The sequence below is a fragment of the Chiloscyllium punctatum genome, chromosome 25 (assembly GCF_047496795.1).
Source record: "Chiloscyllium punctatum isolate Juve2018m chromosome 25, sChiPun1.3, whole genome shotgun sequence".
Taxonomy (NCBI): domain Eukaryota; kingdom Metazoa; phylum Chordata; class Chondrichthyes; order Orectolobiformes; family Hemiscylliidae; genus Chiloscyllium; species Chiloscyllium punctatum.
Window position 1 is genome coordinate 32,304,355 of NC_092763.1, and position 24,902 is coordinate 32,329,256.

The 24,902-nt window shown below is 39.0% G+C and overlaps 1 protein-coding gene across 9 annotated transcripts in view; it reads right to left on the reverse strand.

Moving 5' to 3' along the window:
* The window catches only part of phka1a (phosphorylase kinase, alpha 1a (muscle)), a 111,253-nt gene that overhangs the window by 42,545 nt on the left and 43,806 nt on the right, over nt 1-24,902 (reverse strand). For 8 of the 9 annotated variants that reach the window (XM_072594942.1, XM_072594941.1, XM_072594947.1 and 5 more), the window contains 6 exons: nt 21,894-21,972; nt 18,755-18,889; nt 18,043-18,152; nt 16,118-16,262; nt 12,504-12,582; nt 10,609-10,772 (listed from right to left, as the gene is read on the reverse strand). In XM_072594942.1, coding sequence (XP_072451043.1) covers nt 10,609-10,772; nt 12,504-12,582; nt 16,118-16,262; nt 18,043-18,152; nt 18,755-18,889; nt 21,894-21,972 — 712 coding nt within the window. The remainder of the gene's footprint in view (nt 1-10,608; nt 10,773-12,503; nt 12,583-16,117; nt 16,263-18,042; nt 18,153-18,754; nt 18,890-21,893; nt 21,973-24,902) is intronic. The other variant, XM_072594946.1, reaches the window with a different exon arrangement.

A 24,902-nucleotide genomic window follows, 5' to 3' on the forward strand; every position in this document is an offset into this window, starting at 1 on the left:
GTTACATGAGGAGTAGTCCTAAAATCAAATGGGAACCAGGACAGTTTGGTATCTAGTGAAGCTGTAGGCTGTTTCTTTAAGCCTGTCTTCAAAATTTGGATGGCTTTTTCTGCTGAATTCAGCCTGAAACTCTGGGTAGCACTGCCTTGTCCTCTTTAAGCAGACCTAGCAGGGGTTTGTGGTCCATTATTATTACAAGTTTGCCTCCACAAAAGGTATTGGTGCAACTCTCAAACTCCAAATATGATCACCAAATCTTCCTTCTCTAGCTAATGCTCTGCATTAGCGAAAGCCCTAGATGCATACGCCATTGGGCATTCCTTTCCATGGGGCCACCTATGAGCTAATACTATCCCAATGTCATATAGGGAGGCATTGCATGTCAATACCAGATCTCGCTTGAGACCGTAGTTCGTCAATACCTTAGGGGGTGTTGAAAACTATGGCTTGGCTGTGCAACCATTTCCAAGGCTGACCCTTATTTAAGAGTTGATGCAAAGGTGCCAGAATAGAGGGCAAGTTATATATGAACTTTCTATAATAATTCACCAGTCCAAGGAAAGACCTGAAATCTTGTACAGACATGGGAGCCAGGACACTTTTGATCACCCTCACTTTATCTTCCAACAGATGTAACCAGGTTTTGTCAACTCTGTAGCCAAAGTAGGTCATTTGTGGTGCCTGGAACAAATATTTTTCCCTCTTAAGGTGTACACCAGTCTGGGAAAAACATCTAAAGCCTATGTCCAGTTCTCTAAGTGCTCCTTGTTGGGCTTCCCAGTTATCGGGAAGTCATCTAGATAAATGGCAACCTGGGGTAGATCTTGTAAAATATTCTCCATCATCCGCTGAAACTTTGCACAGGCTGATGATACCCCAAATGGCAGTCTTAAACCCTAATGGGAATTAACTGTAGCATACTTCTGGGAATACTCATCTCATTGCAATTGCAAGTACACATGACTCATGACCAGCTCTACATAGAAATCCTTTTTGTGAGGATTGTGTATTTAGCCAGCTGAGAAAAGCAGTTTACCATTTGTTTAAAATCTCCATAAAACGGACCCATCCAGCTTCACAATCAATATGACTGGTGTTACCCATTCTGCAACCTGGACTTGTTTGATGATCCAATCATTTTTCACCTTTCTGATTTCTGCCTCTACTTTTGCCTGTAAGGCAAATGGCACTGGGCAGGCCTCACAGTTTAAGTAGTTGCTTCCTGGTCAGCATGTAAAGTGGCCTTGGCTTCTTTGATAGTGCAGAGACATTGCAAATAAAAAACTTTGGGTATATAATTAGGACTTCACATAGGCAGCTATTTTCTAATCAAAACATGTTGAGCCAACCTGAGTTAACCTTTCTCAACCCAATTTCGCCCCGCCAAGCTTGGGCTGAGCCTTTTACCACAATCAGTGGTAACTGAACCAGCTGCTTCACATAACAGATCAGAATCAAAGTTGTACCCTTAATCTGTCAAAGATCCCCAGTATAGGTTCTCAGTCTAGCAGAGGTCTTGCACAAACTTAAGGGTTGGAGTTTAGAGCGAATTTCATTAAAGATCGGTTCTGCAATCACTCAAATGGCTGTGCCAGTATCAATGCCCATCAGAACCAGATGACCATTTAACCAGACGTTTATTTTGATTGATTCTGACTTGCATGTTGCTAAGCAATTTAATTGTTCCAAACCAGGCGTAGGTGGAATTTCCAGGGTGTTCATTCTCCTGGATACCAGCCTATGAGTTCTCTTATACCACTTAGGTCTCTGAAATTCTTTTGCTGTCTTGAGTCCGCACACCGGTAGGGATCCAGAAGAAATTTTTAACCACTTGTCCAAGGCTTGGCTTTGTTTTGGGGTTTTGCTGTGGCCTGAGTTAAAGTCTTCCTGTTCAAGATACTTCCTGGGGGGAGATCTAAGATGGCGGCGACTCAGCAAGTCTGAGTCTATAGTGCTCCTCCCAAGACTTGGGCAAAGTGGGCCACACGCCACCACCACACTCACCAAATCATTTAAAATAGTTTTTACTTAATGTAATTAGTTGCTCAGTACGAAATTTAAACAGTCTAGTCTCCTGTAAAAATGACTAAGGGGAAAGGAGCCCGCAGTTCTCAGCAGGCAGGAGCCCCTCCCCCACTGCAGCAGAGGCGTCCGCAGCCGCCCCAGGGGACTTACCTACGGTGGTGAGTCTCACAGAAATAATCTCTAAACTCAATGGGAAGATCGACGCCTTCATTGAAGAGTCCCGAAGCAGATGGAATTCACTCTCGGCCGCGCTACAAAAGCACGGCCGAGACATCGAGGAAATCGAGCGCCGTGTCAGAGGGGTGGAGCTAAAGGCCACGACCTCAGAGACCATAGCAGAATCAGCCGTGGATTGGGTCCGGACTCTCGAACAGCAAGTCCAGACCTTAGAGAATCACGCTGACGACCTCAAGAATCGAGGTCGTCAAAAAATATTCGTTTGCTGGGCCTTCCCGAATGGGAAGGAGGCCAGTTTACAGCGTTTCTCAAGCAGTGGCTTCCACAGCTTTTAAATCTGGAGGCTGGATCAGGCCAGGTAAGGGTAGAATGGGCCTACCGGGTTGCAGTGCACGGGCCTGGCTCGAACCAGCGCCCCCGCCCGGTCCTGTTCTGGCTGCAGAGCTACAAGGAGAGGCAGATGTTCTTGGAAGCTTCCAGAAATCTTGGGAAAGATCCCCAAGCCAGGATTTAATGGATCCAAGATTATATTACGTCAGGACTTTTCCCCAGCTTTGGTCCGAAAGAGGAAGGCGTTTGACTAAGCGAAGAAGCATTTAAGGGACTTAAACATTCAGTACTCCTTGCGCTACCCAGCTATGCTATGCTTCAGCCATGAAGAGTCTGTGTATAACTTTGGTTCACTGGAGAAGGCCAAGGAACCTTTGGACTCGCTTAGATAAATTGTAAGAGTTAATTGATGTTGTTTTGCCCTCCCCCCACCCTGGTTTACCACCTTTTTTTTCCCTTTCATTACCTTACTGTTTAATGTTATCTCCAGGGGGTGGGAAGAGGGGTTTATTTATTTATTCTTCACTTAGCGATTTTCTTCCCTTTTTTATATATATATATAGGCCAGGGGGGCTAGTTAATGTAGATGGGGGGAAAGGTGGTTACCTTATCCTATTTTATCTCTGTCCTTAGGAGCGGGGTTGTTTTCCCCTGTTATTTTGTATTACTATATTTAATTATTATTTGCTGAGACTGTAATTTTATAGTCATGTATGTTCATACATGGTATTAACATTACCAAATATATCCAGGTGTTGGTGTGGGTGGGGTGTAGGGTACTCATTGTTAATTCTAGCTCAGTATTATATTTGAATTTTCTTTATCCTATCGTGGAGTGCCTGGGTCAAGGATGGGGCACTGGTTGGGAGAGGTTATGATGGGCTTTTGGAAAGGAAGTGATGCCCCTTGGGAACAAGGGGGAAAATCTCCGTTTAAATAAGCTTTTTTTTAAATTTAGAAATAGTTTTTTTATTATATTGATCTGAGTGTATTAAAGAGCCTTTATTTTTGTGAATTTTATATGCTCTATGCTCGGGATGTTTTGGATAGGGTTTCTTCTCCCGGTGGTGGTGGTGGTGGTGGGGGGGGGGGGGGGGGGTCTCGGACTTGCCCGGTGATCATGGGTTGATTAAATGGTGCACCTGGAATGTCACGGGGAGTAATTCACCAGTCAAAGGGAAGAAAAAATTATCAAACCTCAAGAAGGAAAGGGTTGATATAGCTCTCCTATAGGAGACACATTTATTGGATAAAGAACACCTGAAATTACGACAGGGAAGAGATTATTTTCCATTCTCTCTTTCTGTGCAAGGAAAGACATTTTGGTAAACTGGGTGGCTGAGGGCCCTCATGGACTTTAGAGTTGGCACAGAATAATTATGGAATATACTCCCCCGGACTTCCTTACAAATATGGTGCACCAGAAAAAAACCCAAATTACTCCATAAAATATGGCAGCCCTTCTTGAATTACACAAATACAGATATCTCGGTCATCCTAACAAGGGCCTTTATTTAATTGAGAGGGGGAACCTGGCTGGTCCGGGGCCCCTTAGGAGAGGAATCCTGCACAAATACGTGTTTTGTTATGATTTGATGTTAACACATTCCAAGCATATATATCGCTACTCAATTTCGGAGTTATCCGTTGTTTTTTTTGCTCTTGAATAAAGTAAGAGATTTAATCATACACTGGTTAGTTGTAGGTTAGATGAGTAGTTAGTTGAGTTTTGTTTTTTTTCCCTCTCGGTATTTCTTTTATTCTGTTTGATAGATTTTGGTTATTATTTATTTAAGATTTAATTGTATATCAATGTTTATATTTGTTTTTTTTAAGTTTTCTTTTGTAAATGTGTAAAAACATGTTAAATTTTCAATAAAAATATCTCTTAAAAAAAACGATACTTCCTGAGAAAAGCTATGTAATTGCCTTCACTCAACTGGTGTTCCCCAAGCTCAGTCGGACTGGCGAAGGTGCACATTTCCATTAGAATACTCTGCAATTCATATGTTCCTCTTGCCGCATTTTCTAACAATAAACCCAGTTGTAATGCCTGCTTGAAGTGCAGTTGGTCTTCAGCTATTGAGTGCTTTTGCATGGTTACATCATTAATCCCACATTCCAAACAGTCTCTCAGCATCTCACTAAAGTCACATGCCTCTGCCAGTCATCTTAAACTAGTCAAAAATCTGGATACAACTCCCTTGGCTCTTGAATTGCCAAGTGAAACCAATAGCATCTCAGAATTAGTAGTAGCTTGGAGGTCATAATATTCCTTGATTAAATCCTTCAACTCTTGAAAGGTTTTAGTATTCGGTGTCTCAGGGAAAGGCTCCCAATAACTGAAAGCTGTGGGTCCACAAGCTGTTGGGAGAATCACTTGTTGCTTTTCATCTGCCTCAATGTCATTTGCCCAGAAAAAAATAACGCATTCTTTCCACAACCTGGGTCCAGTCTTCAACTGCAGGATTGAATGAGTCAAGCTTCCCAAATAATGGCATGGTGCCAGAAATGCTTATCCCAAGTCAAATACAATTGTTGCGAGTGAGTTTCTTTGGGAACATGCTTTACACTTGTCGCCACTGAAATAACTCCAAAAAAGGTGGTATGCTGTCACTACATCACCCTTTATTTACATGTGGAAAGTCCTTGATACTGATCCACCTCCCTCAGAGTGACAGGATACCTTACCCTCCTGTTTTTTTTGGGTTTTTTTCCTTTTTTTAAATTAACCCCACACTACCGCCTAACTGCAGTAGTGCTTACTTTTTCCCCAGCACCCATGTTGTGTGTACGCAGGTGTAAACCCTCCTGTTCTTATCTGTTAGTCAGGGCTTCCTAATTGGACCAGAGTAACAGCCCCAATCAGAGAACTCATATTATATGAGGTCCACCTGGCTGACCTTGCCATAATCACTACAACAAGTCTGAGCGGCACAATTGCTCAGAAATAACTATTTCCACAAGTACTTCATCCAGGCTGCACCCATTTCTATCAGCCTCCTGTTCCCAAACAAAACATTTATTAAGGTTTTACTTGAATGAGTAAAATTAGTTTGGCTCAAGATTGGAGCAGGCTTAATGATGTGGTATTCAGTTTATAGCTACCAATCTCTGATGGTAAAGGGAGTTCTCATTCAAACTTGAACACACATGCTGGTCCCATATTGTTCAGACAAAAAAAAAATCTCTAATTTAATCAGGATCAGAAGTTCCAGATTTAATTGTCATATGAATACTGCTGTAAATGCACCTTAATTCCAACTCTGAATTCACAGTTCATTAAGGTTTATATTCCTTGTAGCACTGATGTCGTTGATGGGGGCCTTGCGTAAATGTTAACTGCTTTAGATAAATATCTTGTTGTTTGTCCAAATTGTCTCATCAATAGCAACTCTGTCACCAGATTAGATAACAGATCTTCAAATGGAATAAACTTCTGATCATAAATGTTTTCTTTTAACGGGATTTTTAAAAAAGCCAGCCTGTTACATGAAATACTCTCAAACAAGACAGGAATACAGGCGTAGCAATAAATTTCTGCTCTTACATGGGCAGGGGATCCCAAACCTAATAATTATTCAGGGTTGCAAAATGGAAATGTGTGCACATAAAATGAGGGCCAGAAACATCTTATCTGTGATGGTTGCCCCAGTAATAACCAGTCAATGGTCACAAATGAATCATTTTCTTTTTTTGGGTAAGGTTTCTGCTATATGTCTGTGTTTAATGATGTGAATTGCATAGTCAGTCCTCAGGAGAGTTGAGAAGAGCACTCAATTTGAAAAAGTTGTCAAAAGTAAATATATATTTTGAACACTCTAGATTGATAGCTGCTGCAAAGTATATAACATGAAGACATGTCTGTTTGCCTCTCTACAACCTCAATCAATGCATGGACAAAAACACATTAAGTTCATATTTGGTAGAATTTGTATTTGTGGAAGATGAAAAATTGGATGAGATGTCAAAATGAGGAAATCACAAAGGTTTCAGGCTTGGTTCTCTCAAGAAAAAGGATAATGTTGACAAATCTGATCCTGATACCTGAAGGGTCATCTGTTCAGAGTACTCAAAATATTAAAACCTAGCCTTTAAGAATAACAGCCCTTTCTTGTTTGAAATGTCAATATCATATTAATTCCAAATTCAGAATCTTAATACGAATTATCTACATCTGTACTCATTTCTGCTAGAGAATGAGGGATAACATGTCGTACAATTGGCAGAAGACAGCTGTAAACATCACACACGGTAAAATGCCAACATGCTCTTCAATTTTTTGAGAAGCCAGAAGTAGCAATATTTCATCAAGCATCTTCAACCAGTTCCAGTGAAGGAAAATAGAGCAATCAAGATCTCAACAGTAAAACATTTAGAATATTTCCCTTTTAAATTTGTAAATTAAAAAGCATAATATCATAAATCGCCTAGCACAAGCTTAAATAAGCCAGAATGGAATACACATGCACCTCAAGTAAATTCAGTTTGTACATTAACTTCTGCTACAACAGGAAGCAAAGTGAGTTTCTCCATCACATACATTCTTCCTTAAAAGCACAGCCAAAAGTTGGAGCAATAAACGTCATGCCATCTTAAAATGACAAAAAAAAGCAAACCCAAGTATGCAGAGTCTAATCTGCATTAAAATCCAGAATCCCTTAATGTGTGATGGTGAGGATTTTCACAACCTACTGAATAGATATCAATTCCATTTGGCACAACAGTAAATGAAAGAAGGTAAGTTATTCATTTCATTCTAAAATACAATGGCTGACATTCAGTTCAAAATAATTTCTAAACGTAGAAGGCAGCAACAGTGGCTGCATCTGTTATAACATGCCCGATCATAACTTTGATTTAATATTGCACATATTACCATCAAACTTCAACTAGATCACAAGCATGTCTTTTTTTTTTAAAACAAACAGGTTCTCAACCTGAAAACTGAATTTGGGACAGGGGAGAAGAGACATAGCATAGTTTTGAGGGTCATAGGTGATCCCTGAGTATTTGAAGAACATGAATACTCAGGGAGAAACTGGAGCGGAGGAGAAAGAGAGAGTATATTGTGACCAGCAATAGGGGGACGGGGTTGATGATACAAGGGGGAAGTGTTTAATGACAGGGAGACTGGTACAAGAGAAGTCTGTCATTACGGGGGTGGGAGAATTCTCAGAGTCATAGAGATGTACAGACCCTTCAGTCCAACTCATCCATGCTTACCAGATATCCCAACCTAATCAAGTCCCACCTGCCAGCACCTGACCCATAACCCTCCAAACCCTTCCTATTCATATATCCATCCAAATGATTTTTAAATGTTGCAATTGTACCAGCCGCCACCATTTCCTCTGGCAGCTCATTCCATACACGTACCATCCTCTGCATAAAAAAGTTGCCCCCGAGGTCTCTTTTATAGCTTTCCCCTCTCATCCTAAACCTATGCCCTCTAGTTCTGGCTCCCCTAGGTAAAAATATTTTGTCTATTTATGCTATCCATGCCCCTCATGATTTTATAAACCTCTGTAAGGTCACCCCTCAGCCTTCGACGCTCCAGGGAAAACAGCCCCAGCCTATTCAACCTCTCCCTAGAGCTCAAATGCTCCAACCCTGGCAACATTCATGTAAATCTTTTATGAACCCTTTCAAGTTTCACAATATCTTTCTGATAGGAAGGAGACCAGAATTGCACACAATATTCCAACAGTGGCCTAACTAATGTCTTGTACAGCTGCAACATGACCTCCCAACTCCTGTACTCAATACTTTGACTAATAAAGAAAAGCACACCAAATGCCTTCTTCACTATCCTATCTACCTGCGACTCCACTTTCCAGTTCATCGATGATCAGAGGTTTCGGAGTGGAATGGGAGAAGAGAAACAAAGTACATACGGAGAGATTATCATGAGGCAGGACACTTACAGACAAGCCTGATAGGCATGGAAGAAATGCTCCTTTTACCTCCTGCCCCATTAGCAGTGTTGTAAGTGGACCTATTTGATGGATTCAGCCTTTCTTATCTTGTTTAAGTCAGTGTACACGGTTAAAAATAGAAAACCTATAAAATTTACAGAACTCTGCCTACATAAAAATGCTTAACATCCAACCTAACCTTGCAAATAAATTGGTCAAATTGGCAAGTTGGCTTTCTGTCAATCTCCCTCTCAAATAAAACCTACTTGTTTTGCGGGTTTAAATCACATTCTCCAAAGTTTCTGTTTAGCATACAAATATCACTGCAAAACTGGATATTTTTGTAAACATCATTTCAAGCATAAGTAGTTACTATTATTGCTGACCTCAATGCTTCCCTGCTACAATTATGTTTAGATAAATTCAAACCATGTTAAATGGTGATTTTCATCAAATTGCAGACTTCATTAATTTTAAAAATAGTTGTCCAAAATTGTATTTGTAATGTCCACCACAAATCTCAACCAGACAGATTAGAAATAACTCAAATTGGAGACACTACAACTATCCAAGCATTCTTGAGATCAGAAGGAAAAGGAAAAAAGGTTGTGTTTCTAGTTTCCAGCAAATCACAAATCCTTGCTACGTTAGCCAAAAACAGCATCAGAGTGTGATGCAGAGGTAGTATTGGGAGGGTGCGCAAATGGCATCAATTGACTGAAGATAGAATGAAAAATAAGCAAGCTGTTGGAGGGTGTCAGACAGATCATTTGGTAGACTCATTCTGGATTGAAAACACTGTCTGAAAACATTCTTGTCCATATTACTGGATAGAAAATAGGTATTCAGGCAAAATATGAGGAATGTTAACAGCTCTCAAATTCAGTCCCACCTGTAGCCATCGGGTTTTGAAGAAATGCAGACAAAGTTTGAAAAATAGGAAAATAGAAAACAATTCCAATAATCACTTGATGAATGCAAAAATGCCTTCCTTTAAATTGTTCATCATCCACAAGTTCACCATCAAATACAAAACTGCAATTTTCTTGAATTCTCCCCCCTATATTTTTCTGTAAAGTTGAAAACATTAATGAAAGAAAAATGAACAGAGCTGAATTAAATAGTATACTTCTTCAGACAGGCAACTACTGCATGTAGTAAGATGCTAATTATTTCCGTTTCCCAATCAGCTAACTCAGATGGAGTCATGTAATCTGGAAAACCTTTGGAGAGAGGTCACAGGGCCCAGTTTGTGGATCAAATAAGTCTACAATATTTTTGAACAAGGTGAGAAGCAAATTTCTGAAGAACAACAGCTCATTGTTCCCTCTCTCTTTGCAACTCACCTCTACAAAAAGAGTTAAAACTTGGCCAGAAGTAATTTTCTCCTACTCGTGGAGAATTCATGGAATTCATTCCATTGATTAAAGCAAAGAAAACTCAGACAGATAAACTGTCCCATGAAGACACTCAGTGCCAACAGTTTCTGCATATAGAATTACTTCAAAACCCAAACACCAGTTGCAACAATCTGTGACCTACCCTTTTTTTAATGATTTTAACTGTTAATTGACTATGGTGCCTTTAAGCTAACACACAAAATTTTCATTTTTTGTTCTTCTCAGTGTGCACGATAAACTTTTTCAAAAAAGGTATATATATTATATATGTAGGTATTATTTTATATACACACACTTGCATAATTCAAACTGTTCTTCAATAATCTTTGCATCCTTATTTGATACTTTTGGCAATAAGTCTGCTATTTGTATTTCACCAAAGAAACTTGGCTGAATGTTTGTAATATCTGACCCTGACATAGCTGATGCTTACATAATTTGCATGTCACCAACATGGTTAAATTTAAAATTTGTTGTGATCAGCAGAAACTGTAACTAAAAAAGGAGACATTGCACTTTTCTAGTTCTAACATCATATTTAACTATATAACTTAAAAGTAAAAGTATACATATTTGAATTAGAGTGCTTTTCCTTTCAGAATATCGATTAAGTGTCAGAGTACTACTCAGCACTGTGACTGAAAATACATCCACTCTAGAAAAGTGAACAAACATCTAATTATTGAGAAACTAATGTCAGCACATTATCAAAACTGCATTGTTAAATAAATAGCAATTGTGTAGATCCTCATCCTTACCAAACTCTAAAAGCTGAAATTCATGCAGTTGATCCACTGGTTCTACTATATCGTGCGAAACAAGCCAGTCACCAACACTCTTACCATCAGGTCCTAGATCCATAAAACTGAGATGTGTGCAGCATGAAGTTACCAGTAATGCTGACAACTTGCCTGTTTGAACTCTGAAAATAAAAAAAAATAAGTGAGGACTCCTTTCTGTTCAAACTGCTCAACTACAAGGTTTGGGGTAACGGTCATGCAATTGAGTAATTGGAAATTTATAAACTGTTCCAGTTTTTGGTCTGTGCTTCTAGTGTTCTGCTAGAATTGGTTTGGAAAATTGAAGAGGCAGAATATTTGCTTTATGCACTATCAGCAATGCAATAATGGGACACGCTATCAACACAAAAACAATAATTCACTGAGAAGTATGTGCCAAATAAGATTTACTTGCTGCAACAAAGGCCCCAGAAAGTTACAGAGGAGGGGATTAATTCAGGCTGCATTATAATTTTGGAAAGAGTGAAGAAATGATGTATGCCAGTTCCTGAGCAACAACCTAAATAATGAACTGAATGAATTAGACCAAATCACTTTTCTTACCGATGGAAGAAAAAGCAACATTTGTATTAAATTCTGCAGAGGATTATTAATTTCAAACATTAAGCTGTACGGGTCAGCAAGAATGGAGAGGGGATTAATCCATACAGTTTTGTGGCCAATCATAAATAACATTCAGTAAAGCTACATAAATACCAATCACTAAACATTTTGCCAGAAATAATATAGTAATGGAGGGTAGAATGCATCTGTTGATGCAAATAAAATTGTAGGTTTTCTGGCACAAAGGAAATAAAAGTTAATAATGCAATCAATTAAAACAACCTGCAGTTGGCATCAGAGGCAGTACATTAATTGCTAAAGTTTGTAGAAGTAATCGAATAGATTGTGCCATCTATAGTTGAATATATCAGATATATATATATATAGCACCAAGGGAGAACATTTTATGACTTCTATAAATTTAAAATCAGACTTCCCCCAATGGTATGGTTGGTAAGGGAGGGATTCAGTTTCCAGTTGGTTGATTCAGCTAGAGTAGGAATGGGGCACAAGTAGAGTCATTACCCCATGCAAAGAGGGAGAAAATTGGCCGAAGTTCAAATCCTTAACAGCTATCCAACACCCCCTCCGGAAAACATGGGTGTAAATAGTCAAAGGAGGGTAGTAAGCTCATTTGTGAAGCAAACATAGGGGGGGATTAATCCTTACTCTTCTGTGCTGATTTTAAATCAGAAACAAAAAAAAATCCAAATGCCAAATACTAAGTATTTTACCAAAAATAGTGCAATAATGGAGAGTAGAATGCACTTATTGACGAAGAAAATTGCAGGGTTTTTTTGGCAGAAAGAAAATATCATTGTTGAATAGTCTGTTAAAGGAAATCCAGGTTCATGAATGTACAATCCCCTCTGAGTTAGACAGACATAACATTCAATGTACAAGGAACTGCGTCTGAACTAGAAGCAAGACTATTAAGAGACAGACAAAATTAGAAGTAAATATATTTGATTCCCAAGCATCCTTCCACCTTCTGCCCCCACCCCCAGCTGACAGTAAACACCACAAATATGGGGAAGTGAAGTATATTGGAAAACCTATCTTAAACAATATGTGTGAGTATTAAAAAGCCCAATATGGCATCAATATCCACGTTTTCTATGCAATGTTTGGTGTAATGTTAAGGTTTTCCTTCAGTGTTTGAAAAACCAAAATCTCATTCAAAACAGGCATTTTCTATTGTTGGATGTGTGCACAAAAATTAAGTGATTGCCCCTGTTCTACAGAATTATTCAATGTCTACTAGGAAGTGTGCACTGGTTCAGCTGTACATAGCTCCTCAGATCACCTACCTGGCTCCTCCAAAATATCCATCTTGCAGTTTCTTCAATGTGGATAGCACATTCGGATCAATACTGGTCCCATTGTCTTCTGTAATTTAAAATTTTCATTTAAAAAAAAATTTAAATGATAAGAGTTACAATTTACATTCGAGTGCCAAAAACTAAACCTTCATCTCATTTTCCAACTGACAGATTTCCATTGCTTTTCTCAATAGTCAATTATTATTCAGCTACAACTGAGTACTGAGGTCTGATAATATGATTGCCAAATAATATACGAAACACAGGAAAGAATGGCAGCGTGGAGCAGAATTACCAAGTATGCAAGTAAAATGACCTTGCTTTTAAATCAACCTGTATGGATTAATTATGACATGTCTTCTTGCAGATAGGACTCAAACCAGACCTTCTGATCCAGAGGCAGGGGGCTTAGTGAATGGCTGTTAATATAGAAGGTAGTTAAGCAAGTGATTGTTTAATCAATTAATCAACCTTAGATATAAAAGAGCAGCAAAGGGCTCTTGTGGCACAGTGCTATAGCTACACTTTTGGGGCAGGCAGCCCAGGTTCAAGTCTCACATGTTCCAGAGGTAACTAATAACATCACTGAACAAGTTGCTTAGAAAAATAGGTTAATAAAAAGGACTGAGCAGTTATAGCTCTTGGGGCGCATAGTAGTGTCCCTACCTCTGAATCACAAGACCTGGGTTAAAGTCCTACCTACTCCATAGTTCTGAACAGGTTGTTTCGTAAATAAATATATATGACTGAGTAGTTCACAAAATCTATTCACAAGTATAGGTGTGTTGGTTTCTGTCTCACTCATAGACTTTGATCCAAATTCACACTGACGGCAGAGAATGGCTGCCTAAAGGTGAAGATAGGAAATTAAGAGATTTTTTCAGACAGAATATTATAATTGGAGTTACTTTGGAGAAGAATGGCTGAAACCAGATGCAAAATGTCAGGGTCTGACTTCATAGAGATATTTTGTAAAGCTGAACCTTAACATCAATTAAAGATGAAGTGAATGTGTAGACACAGGTTACATCCTTACCAAGAAAAAAAAGCAAAGCATAGCTTTGGCAATGTTGCTTTCCACTAGAAGCAAGATCAGGTGTCAAAATCTCAGACCAGGAGGCTCACCAGTTTGACACAATTTACTAGAGAGATGACTCTTTTTATGCACGTGGCATTGTCAGACTTAGATAAAATTTAAAACCTGGTTTATTCTATAGAAGACTTAAGAGTTTAGAAAAAAAAACAGGCTAATAATCTTAAAATGACAGACAATCCACCTTCTCAGTGGTTAGGAGTCCTAATAAAGGATACAGGTAGAAAGGAGAGGTGTACACTAAACTTAGAGAAGAGTTCAGCAATTAACGTGATATATATGATAACGTAAAATCAAAAGGACACCATTGTGACCCATTATGAATTTGCCCTGAGCAAAAGAAAAAAAAATTTACAAGTATGCAACTAGATTTATTTAGTCAACAAAAGATATAGAGTAGAGAGAAAAAAAGCAATAACGATCAAAATAATGGAGAAATGAATAGGGGCTGGATGAATAATACTGGCTAAATTTCTAACTGACATTGGGGAATTCATCAATGATGAATTTACATACGTGCAAACTCCATTATAGCACTGAGTCTTCCTTCAGCTGCGAACACCCCAATGTTAAAAGAATGCCTTTAATGAAAGATACCAGACGTAAACAACATTACTTAAGCCATAATGTGGTAGTGTCCCTGCCTTTGAGCCAGAAAGCCAGGGTTCAAGTCCCACTAGCTCCAGAAGTATGTCATAGTACATCTGAATAGATTGATTTAAAGTATCTGCATATTTTCAATTTCCAGAGCTTCATTTCTATTCCTGCTGCTTCATCTGGGGTTCAAAACAAATGTACCTGTCCAACCAATTACCCTAAAGGAAAACTGTTTTGATATCTATGCAGTTATGTTTGCAAGAAAAGGTTATTAGAATGGTTAAACAGATCTTCTAAATTGCTTTCCCTGCTATAGGAGAGACTACCCTAATGTCTTTCTTTCTCCAACCAGCCTTCAAAACTTCTAGCTACAAATGTAGCCTTGGCCTTATAGCTCATCTCTGGTTGGACATTTTCTGTTCAGATCAGAGAGAAAAGGTACAACTTGCATTCTATTTGTACCCATTAACACTTCTCAAAACTAGGGGGGATTTCTACAATGATTAGTTTCAGAGAAGGAACTGCTTTACCAGTACTAGAATATCATCTTATTTTTCAGTTGCCTCTTTTCTACAGAGCTCTCTGGCCTACTTGGTTCAGCTGTTCTGCCAGTATTTTGTGCTACATCACATTAATTACTGCATGATTTATTTTTTCACAAGCCATTGCTGAATGGAATTTCCACAGCAGTATACAATACTGTAATGTTTAAGTTTTCAAACATGTTCCAAAAATTTATCATTCACGAATTGACCTTCATTACTTCTTAAGAATGTTCTTTACGAATCAAGACCTTTGTCAGCTCACTTTTCCAAGACTTTATCCACAAAAGCTGAACCTGGTCACCATAACTACAATTTGGAACAGATAAACATTCCAATTCTGGTCCCATACTTCAGATTTATGGTTACTACTTCATTAACTTCCTCAGGAATACTTAAAGGAACACTTACAACTGAGTTTTGGTGTTATCTTTCGACATTTAAAACATATATCATGTTAACATATGATTTACACAAGAAGGAATTTGCATTACTTTGATATTAGCACTGATGAAATGACAGTCCTGTAATTTCACACAGAAGAAACCCTCCCTTTAAAAGATGGCAACAAATTATCATTCCTGAATGCAAAGTAGGAATAATATGCTTTCATATTATTTGACTCAATTTTTATTAGTTTTGTACAGGATTTCCAAATAACAGTTAAGGTAATCAACTCCATGCACTGTTGAGGTACAGCCACTAGAATGGCACAATAGAATGAATCAGCAACTGAAATACTCATAGGATGACTTGCATCTTTGACCACCAATATATTTTTTTGCAGTTTGTCTTCATCAGATTCACCCTCAAAACCTCTTGTTTGAGGGATTGCCTCAAATACTTGACTCTTTAAACTGGTTAAAGGAAATTAAACTGGCTCCTTTTAAAACAACTTCAATTAACCTGGGAGAAAGGTATCCATAAGGGAAGGGAATTCTTTTTAAAAAAGTGTTGCTGCAGCCAACCAAGGATCAGACAAAGAAAGGAGAGCTGATTCATCCCTCATCAGGGAACTTAATGATTTGGAATATCCCATCTGAACTTGTAACAAATGGTGGAAGCTTGCCTGAGGAATGTTCATAACACTGATCACAATCTTGCACATCTTTGTCAGTACATGCTTTTAAATGGCAGGTTTTGATGAAATCAGGATCACCTAGGATGCCGTACACAGTTTACAGTTACTCAACATTCACTGGTTGGTTGAACAAACCACTAAACTTGCATGGGTATCAGAGTATTGTCAATGTCTTTGGAAACAAATGCCAGCTTCATGCTAATAGGATTAAATGTTTGGGGAGTTTTTTTTATAAAGGTAGCTTAAAGTTATTTTCAATCTATTATAGAAATCAAAGTGCTCAACTTACTGAGCATGCTCTGTGAAATTGGAAAAGTCACAGTGGGTCGTCCAGTATTTTTCCAGCAGCGACACAAGTATGACAATTCTGTTCGAAGCATTTCAATAACCATTCGATTATCATGGGCCAGGTAGAACTGTTGCTTATCAATAAACTGTAAACAGATGATTTTAAAAAGTGATTGGATGTACAGAAGAAAATTACATTTTTTCCAGTAACCATAGTATTCACGTGGTGTAGCTTGTACATGTTGCATGAACCCACATCACAGAATCATTGTAGATAGGATGGTGCATATGATTCCTACCCAGTTTAAAAACACTGAGCGATCTACTTTCTGAGCAGACTATATGAAATTGGGAGTGTCAAAGTCAGCCACCTCGTTTTTCTCCAGCAAAAGCACAGGTATAATAGCCCTGTTCAAAGATTTACCTACAAACTTTGTAGGGAGAAAGGTATCCATAAGGGAAGGGAATTCTTTTTTAAAAAGTGTTGCTGCAAACAACCAAGGATCAAAGAAAGAAGGAGAGCTGATTCATTCCTTATCAGGGAACTTAATGATTTGGAATATCCCATCTGAACATGTAACAAATGGTGGAAGCTTGCCTGAGGAATGGTCATAACACTGATCACAATCTTGCACATCTTTGTCAGTACATGCTTTAAATGGCAAACCTACAAAGATTTACAAACTAGAAACTTGAAGTGTCACTTAGTTATTTAAGACAAATAAGAGAAAAAAACAAGGTTATTATAGACCTGTTAGGAAGATTAGTTTCTAACTGTACTAAAGTCTACAGTTAAGGATAAAGTGACTGAACATCTTGAAACACGTTTGCTAACTTGAGGATTTGTATAGAAATAATCATGCCAAAGGAAGGTGACAGAGTATTTGTTTACTAAGTGGAAAGGCAAAAATCTGTAGGTGTTACATATATGATTACTAGGACTAATTCAATGAAGAGTCTCGCAAGAGTTTATTAGCTCAACTTTAAGTTCACAGAATCAAGGACAAATTCCTGTTCAGGAAACCGGCTACCCTACAGGAAACAGAATGAAGGGAGAAACGGCAGACTGTGATCATGAGGATGCGTTTAGTATTCATATATGCATCATGTTTAAATACATTGTCAATGGATTAGAAGGAAATGTATCCAAATTTGTCAATGACACAAAGATAGGCAATATTATAAGCTGTGCAGAACTGAAGCATAAAACTACAAAAGGATATTAATTAAGTGAATGGCCAAAACATATTTCAATGTAAGTAGATGTGATGTCATGCAATATGGACCCAAAGATAGGTAGAATAAGGCACTTTTTAAACATTAAACAGCTCGAAAGAATGAAGAAGAAAAGAGTCAAAGAGGTCTATGTAAGATGGAAATATCATGAACAAGTTAAAAAAAAATTAAAAAGGCAAATTAAATGTTGGACTTCATATTTAAGGGATGGCAGCATGAGGAATTTGAAATCATGCAACAATTATTCAAAGCCCTAGTTAAACTTGGTGTTAAGGTGGGGAAAAAAATAGGACAGAGATTATTGATTTGCCAAGCAATGGAAATAAAAGTGGTCTAGGAAATAGAAGCCTAGAACTTAGAGCCAGGCCTTTCAGAAATGAAGTTAGGAAACACTTCTACACTTACAGGATGGTAGAATTTCGGAAGTCTCTTACACAAATAGTAGTTGATATTGGACCAATTGTTATTTTAAATTGGAAATTTCTAATTTTTTTTAACCTAAGATATTAAGGGATGCATGAATAGGAATTCCTGTCCCTATGTTTTAATTAAATTTGTAATCTCATGCTATCAAGGAAGAGCCAGGGAAATCTGGACTATGCATTTCATACCTAAAAGGAGGAATTTCATTCATTAGAAGAAACTCACATCTGAAATGAAATTTCAAAAATGAGGAGAATCTGCACTTACCTGAGGAGTGAAAGAAAAGATTTCATCTCTGATAAAATACAATTTTGATGTGCCAAGAACACCCATATGGCGGTAAGGCCGACCACTCAGATTCATTCTCTTATTGTAACCTGTCAATAAGGTTAGATCTGTGTGTCAGTCATGTTTTAAAGACCAAGCCACTCATCCTAAAACCTAGAATGTTGCACCTAGTTAAAAGAATATATATGCTTTAAAGATGTTGGAGCATGATGACCTAGCAAAATCCCTAGCTTTACCTGTTGTCCTGGCTCCACGGTCAGTAAGCTTTCCTACAGGCCTTGCTGCAATATGTGCAGTGGTTACCGCCTCTGATTAGCCAGCAATGTTACTAGGCATTTGCCGAATGGCAAAAGTTAATTAAAGGCTGTGCAGAGCAGAGTCAGTCTTCTTCCCATAGCCCTGACTTGTTAGCTGGATGGTGGGAGTTTGCATTAACATTGCAGTTTATTAAATTGGCTACTACATTACCAGGGCACAAAGGTCTGGCTGGATGGGTCTGATGGTCTTTTGTTGCTGCCATTTTGGTCCTAACTCTGAGAATAAAAGACATGTACTATATTTATATTAAGTTACCTTCATTCCTGCTACATACAATCCTTTGAATATCCAGCAAATGACTGGAGCTTTATGGACTGAGATGTAACAATCCCAGTATTCCCACATACAATTAAGTAAGAAAAGATTTTCTTACCAAGTCTTGTATAGATACGAGAAAGAATACGAGCTGGCTGCACCCTGATTGGAAAAACATCTGCTACAGTTTGTACATTAATTCCATGCTTCTCTAGGATTTCCTTTATTCCCACAGTTTCTGCAACTATTGCCACTGAAATTAAATAGAAAGGCATCTTAGAAGGAACAAAATGAAGATGCTTTTCAATTGTGAGCTAGGTTTATGTCCAGAGACTTAAGCAATGGTGTTGACACTGAAGGTATCTGAAGGACACTGATGACTTAGCTTATTCTTATTCATAGTGGCCATTAATTGGAACATTTATTGTGTCAATTTAAATGCTACTTGTCAGTCCACATACACCTTATTCAGATCCTGCTGATGTGGGTTGTTTAATTATCATACGAGTTATGAGTGAAATTGAGTCATGAAGAAATCAACCTTATTGCTGAACTCACAACAGAATCATCTGCACAGTCCAAGTGCCATTACGAACGACTTCAACATCACAACCATCTGCGGTCTCCAGCTATTCCAGTTTTGCTTTTCATTCCCATTGAATTCAGTTTACTAAGCATCCTTTCTGCCACATTTTGCGAAATTCTGCTTTGGTTTTGACTGTGGTTACTTACAATTCTCCTTCACCATGCAGCTTTTGTATCCACATCTGGATCAAAGTTGCTGTGATGAAATCCAGAGCCAAAAAGGGCTCTGACAGAACCCAAAATAACCATTGGTGAACTGGTTATTTATGGATAGGTATTTGACTGGACAAATCATATCACTTTACCAATGGTTGTGTGAACTAATGTTGTTCAATAAAAGGCAGGGATATATGTTTTCTGATTGTGGGTAGCACACATTTGAGTATTCTTCCACATTGGTAGATGCCAGTAGGATTGCACTGAAAGAGCTTTGCTGGATCAGCAATATTTTTACGATTCATTTAGAACATGTGGACATCATTGGCTGGGCCTACATTTATTGCCTGTCCCAATTTGGCCTCAAGTAGGTGGTGGTCGTGAGCTGTCTTCTTGAATCTCTGCAGTTCCTTTTGTGGAGGCACACTCACAATGCCATTGCAGAGGGAGTTCCAGGGTTATGACCCAGTGAAACTGAAGGAAAGGTGATAGATTTCCAAGTCCGAATGGGGACTGGCTTGGAGGAGAACTTGCAGGTGATGTTTCCATGTATCTCTTGCCCCTTACATTCTAGTTGGTAATGGTCACAGGTCGGAAGGAACCTTTGTAAATTTCTATAGTGCATCTTGTAAATAGTGTTCTGTTAGTATGAGGTGACAGTGGATGCCAGTCAAGCAGGCTGCTTTGTCCTGCATAGTGTCAATCTTGAGTGTTCTCGGAGCTGCTCTCACGCAGGCAAACAGATAGTATTCCATCACATACCTGACTCATAGATGGTGGACAAGCTTTGGCAAGTCAAAAAGTGAATTACTCACTGCAGGATTCCTAACCTCTCACCTGCTTTTGTAGCCACAGGATTTATACGGCTAATCTGGTTAAATTTCAATGGCAACCCCCAGAATGTCAACAGAAGGGGATTCAATTATTACAAGGTGCAGTGGCTAGATTTGCTCTCGTTGGACGTGGCAATTTTTTGACAGTTGAGACATGAAGGACACTTAGCAACCCAAACCGGGATATGATCTGCTGCATTTAGACACAGACTACTTCAATATTGGAGGAGTTAGGCATGAAGAAGAATATTATATAGTGAACATTACCCACTTCTGGCCTTAAGAAGAAAAGATCATTGATAAAGTGACTGAAAATAGTTGGGCTGAGGACACATGTCTGAGGAACTCCAGCAGAGATGCCCAAGAACTGAGATAACTGACCTTTTACAACCATAACCATCTGACTGTGCACTAAGTGTGACTCCAACAATGGAAACCTTTCATTGTTTGTAATATTGGTAGGGCTTCTTGATCCTACACTTGTTCAAGTGCAACTGTGATGTCAATGCCAGTCACTCTCACCTCACCTCTAAAATTGAGATCTTCTATCCATGTTTGAACCAATATCAGGAGCAGAGTGGCCTTGACAGAAGCCAAACCGCAAGCAAGTGTGCAGTTTAGTACTGCACAAATGTTGCTGGATATCACTGTTGCAGACACCTTACATTACTTTACTAATGATCAAGAGCAGACTGATGGGCAAGTAATTGGTTGGGTTGGATTGATCCTTCTTTCTGTGTGCTGGGCGTACCAGGGCAACTTTCCACACTGTCAGATAAATGTTGGAGCTCTACTGAAGTAGTTTTGCTCTGGGTATAGCAAATTCTGGAGCATGTCTTTAAGATGACCATTGTACTGTTATCAAGGCCAACTAGCTCTTATGCACAAGTATTGAGCTGAGTCCCAAGATTTTGTCAAGACTCATTTCTGAATGTCACTTGAAATTAAGTTAATTAGTACCTATCTTTCATTTTTACCTCTCTTGCTCTAAGAAAATCAAATGAATAGGCTAATTGTGTTTGCCATATGACAACACCTAAACCAATTATTTCACTTAGGTTGCAATCAAAATAATGGCAAATATCAAATGTCAAACACAAAAGGCTTCAACTTTTTGTTTACCTATACAAAGATCTCTTCTTAATTCCAACTTGCATACAACACGGCCAAACCAAAATACTACGCTCAGAATACGACCAGGAAGAATAATTTCAGAATTAGTCAGTCTATAACTACCTCAAAAAAACCCCAAGGAACCGCAGATGCTGGAAATCAGAACAAAAACTGAAGTGACTGGAAAAATTCAATAGGTTTAGCAGCATCGATGGAGAGAAAGCAGATTTAACATTTCAGGTCCAGTGACCATTCTTCAGAATGTCTGAAGGTTCTGAAGAAGGGTCACTGGACTTGAAACATTAACTCTGCTTTCTCTCCACAGATGCTGCCAGACCTGCTGAGTTTTGCCAGCTATGTCTATACATACCTTGTGAATCTTTAATTTAAAATCCTGGTCTGTATTTGAAATATTTTTTCATTATTGTTGAATAATGCATAATTTAATCACGCTGTACTGCATCAGACTGATTTATAGGTAATTTTAAAACTACAACTTACACAAGGAAGACCAAATTAAATAACCTTTTTGTAACAGTATTCTAAGTAGAAAATAGTTCAAAAACATACCTTGGACTACAACATCTGGTCTAGGTATAGTTGCAAACCTTCTATTCAATGGATCGATTTCACCAGGAGCAAGAAATCCCTGTAGTGAGACACAACCCAACATCTGCAGTGAGACACAGACTTTGGATAGCATTCAAGGACAACGAGGATCACATGGATCAGTTGGAGCCGCAGTTCGACATGCAGGAGGTGGATAGCATCATGGACAGGAGGTTTAAAGACGTAGTCACATGAAAAGTTCAGACAAGAAGATGGGTGGCCACTAGAAGGGCAGGCAGACAGTCAATGTCGGTGTCCCTTGTGACTATCCCCAGCCCCCCTTATCATTTTGAATACTGTCGGGAACAATGGCAAATAAGGGGATGGCGACAGCAGCAGCCATAACAGTGCTATCATAGCTGGCCCCATTGCACACCAGTGAGGGGCAAAGTGCAGAAGAGCAACAGTAATGGGTGATTATACAATCAGAGGCACAGATAGGCATTTCTGTTGCAACAAAAGGGACTCCAGGCTGCAGGAATGGTGAGGAGGTTCTGCAAAGGGAGTTCAGGAAGTTAGGTAGTAAGTTGAAAAACAGAACCTCTATGGCTGTAATCTTAGAAGTACTCCCTGTGCCACATGCCAGTGAGGCTGGGAATAGTTGAAAAGTGAGAATAGGAAGATTGTATACCGTTAAATGTGTGGCTAAAGTGCTGGTGTAGGAGGGAGGGCTTCAGATATGTTAATCATGGGATGTCTTCTGGGACAGGATCAGATACTTCGATTGGAGCGTGGTGGAATTTGTTACGTGCATCTAGGAGGGTTTCTTGAAGCAACTAGGAAAAGTGGCATACTAGACCTGTATTGGGGAATGAGCCAGGTCATAGTCAGCATCATAAAGCACAGAATCAAACCAGTTAGTCAAACTCATCCACACTGACCAGACATCGCAATCTGATCTAGTCCCAACTACTAGCATTTGCTCCATATCCCTCTGAACCCCTCCTCATCATATTTGTCAAGATGTCTTTTAAATGTTTCTCTGGAAGCTCATTTCAAACACGCAACACCCACGGCAAGAAAACGTGATCCTTCAGGCCCCTTTTAACTCTTTCCCCTCTCACCTTAAATCTATGCCCTCTAGTTTCAGACTAACTCCACCCTAAGAAAAATAAAGACCTTGACTATTCACCCTATCTATGTCCCTCATGACTTTATAAATTTCTATAAGGTCATCCCTCAGACTCAGGTACTCCAGAGAAAAAACAACCCAGCCTATACAGCTGATCCCTATAACTCAAACTCTTCATTCCTGGCAACATCCTTGCAAATCTTTTCATTTTCAAGGAATTATGCACATGCATTCCTAGATCTCTGTTTGGCAACTCTCCTGAGGGACCTACCGTTAACTATATAAGTCCTGGCCTGGTTTGCCTTATCAAAATACATCGCCTGATGATTGAAGTTTCAGTAGGGAAGCATTTTGGGAACAGTGAGCAAAATTCCGTAAGTTTCAAGTTACTTATGGATAAGGACAACACTAATCCTCAGTTGTGAATACCAAATTGCTAACCATGACAACATTATGCAGGAACTAGAGAATGTATATTGAGCGCGGCTGTTTGAGTACAAGTCCATATCTGTCAGGTGGGAATCTTTTAAAAAGCCGCTCGATCAGAATTCAGGACCAGCATGTTCCTGTGAAAGTAAAGGATAAGGTCGCTAAGGTTTGGGAACCTTGGATGACAAGAGAAATTGAGAGCTTAGTTGAAAAGAAAAAGGAGGCACACATAAAGCTTAGGAAACTGAAGACCAAGCCCTCAAAGAATAAAAAGAGAGCAGGAAAGAACTTAAACAAGGAGTTAGAAGGGCTAAAAAGGGGCCATGAAATAACCTTGGCAAACAGGATTAAGAAAACCCCAAGGTTTTTTTAATACAGTGCGTATATAAAGGAGCAAGAATGTAGCTAGGGAAGGGATAGGTCCACTCAAAGAGAAAGGAGGAAATATATGCCTGGAGCTGGAGGTTGTGGGTGAGGTCCTCAATGAATATATTTATCACAAAGTTGTTTTTTTTTCTAAAAGCTGCTCCTTTTCTCAAGGATGCTATGTCCTTGGTTTTTTTCAGAGGGGTCGTAAATGCTCTCGGTGCCGATTTGACTGGTTTGGTACAAAGATTAAAGGGTATTGAGAGGCCTTTTTGTTTATATGTAAACAGATGAGACTTCAGGACAAAATGGTCATGTTTTAGAAGTGACCTGTATAATGAAAGGGGAGTGGTCAGCTCTCTAGCTGAACTGTTCAATCCAGAACCAGTTAGGAATTCAACAGTGAGCTGTGTGGAAACTCTCTCTCTCTCTTTCTGCCCTTCTAACTTCAACCTGTAAGCATCTGTTTCATTTTCTAACTGTGCTTTAAGGGGGGTTTGCTTATTGGGACTGTTGTGTATATTCTGACAGCACAATTAAGCCTAGTTTGGATAGACTGAGTTCTGTAGGGGTTCTTTATTCTGTTCTTTGTGTTTCATTCTATAATTTTGTGAATAAGTTTCTGTCTGTTTTAAAAGCTAGTACTCAACCTAGCTGGCTTACTCCAGGTAATTCTCACTACACACTTACCAAAAGAAATTGTAACGTTATGGTCTGGGTTGCCTGCTCAAGAACATTTTGAGTGGTCTGGCTGGTCCAGAACACTTTGCATCAATATTCACAAAGGAGAATGACAAGATGAATGGTGAGTTTATAGAAGGGTATGTTAATATTCGAGGGGATGTTGATATATAAAGATAGTGGCTTTGGGTGTTTTAAAAAGCATTAAGACAAGTCCTCAGGACCTGTTTGGGTCTATCCCAGAAAACTGAGGCAGGCGAGGGAGAAAATTGCTTGACCTTAACAGAATCTTTGTATCATTTTTAGTCACAGGCAAAGTTCCAGAGGACTGGAGAATAGCCAATGGTGTTCCTTTGCGTAAGAAGCACAATAGGGATAGTTTGGGAAATTACAGGCTGGTGAGCCTTACATCAGTGGTAGGG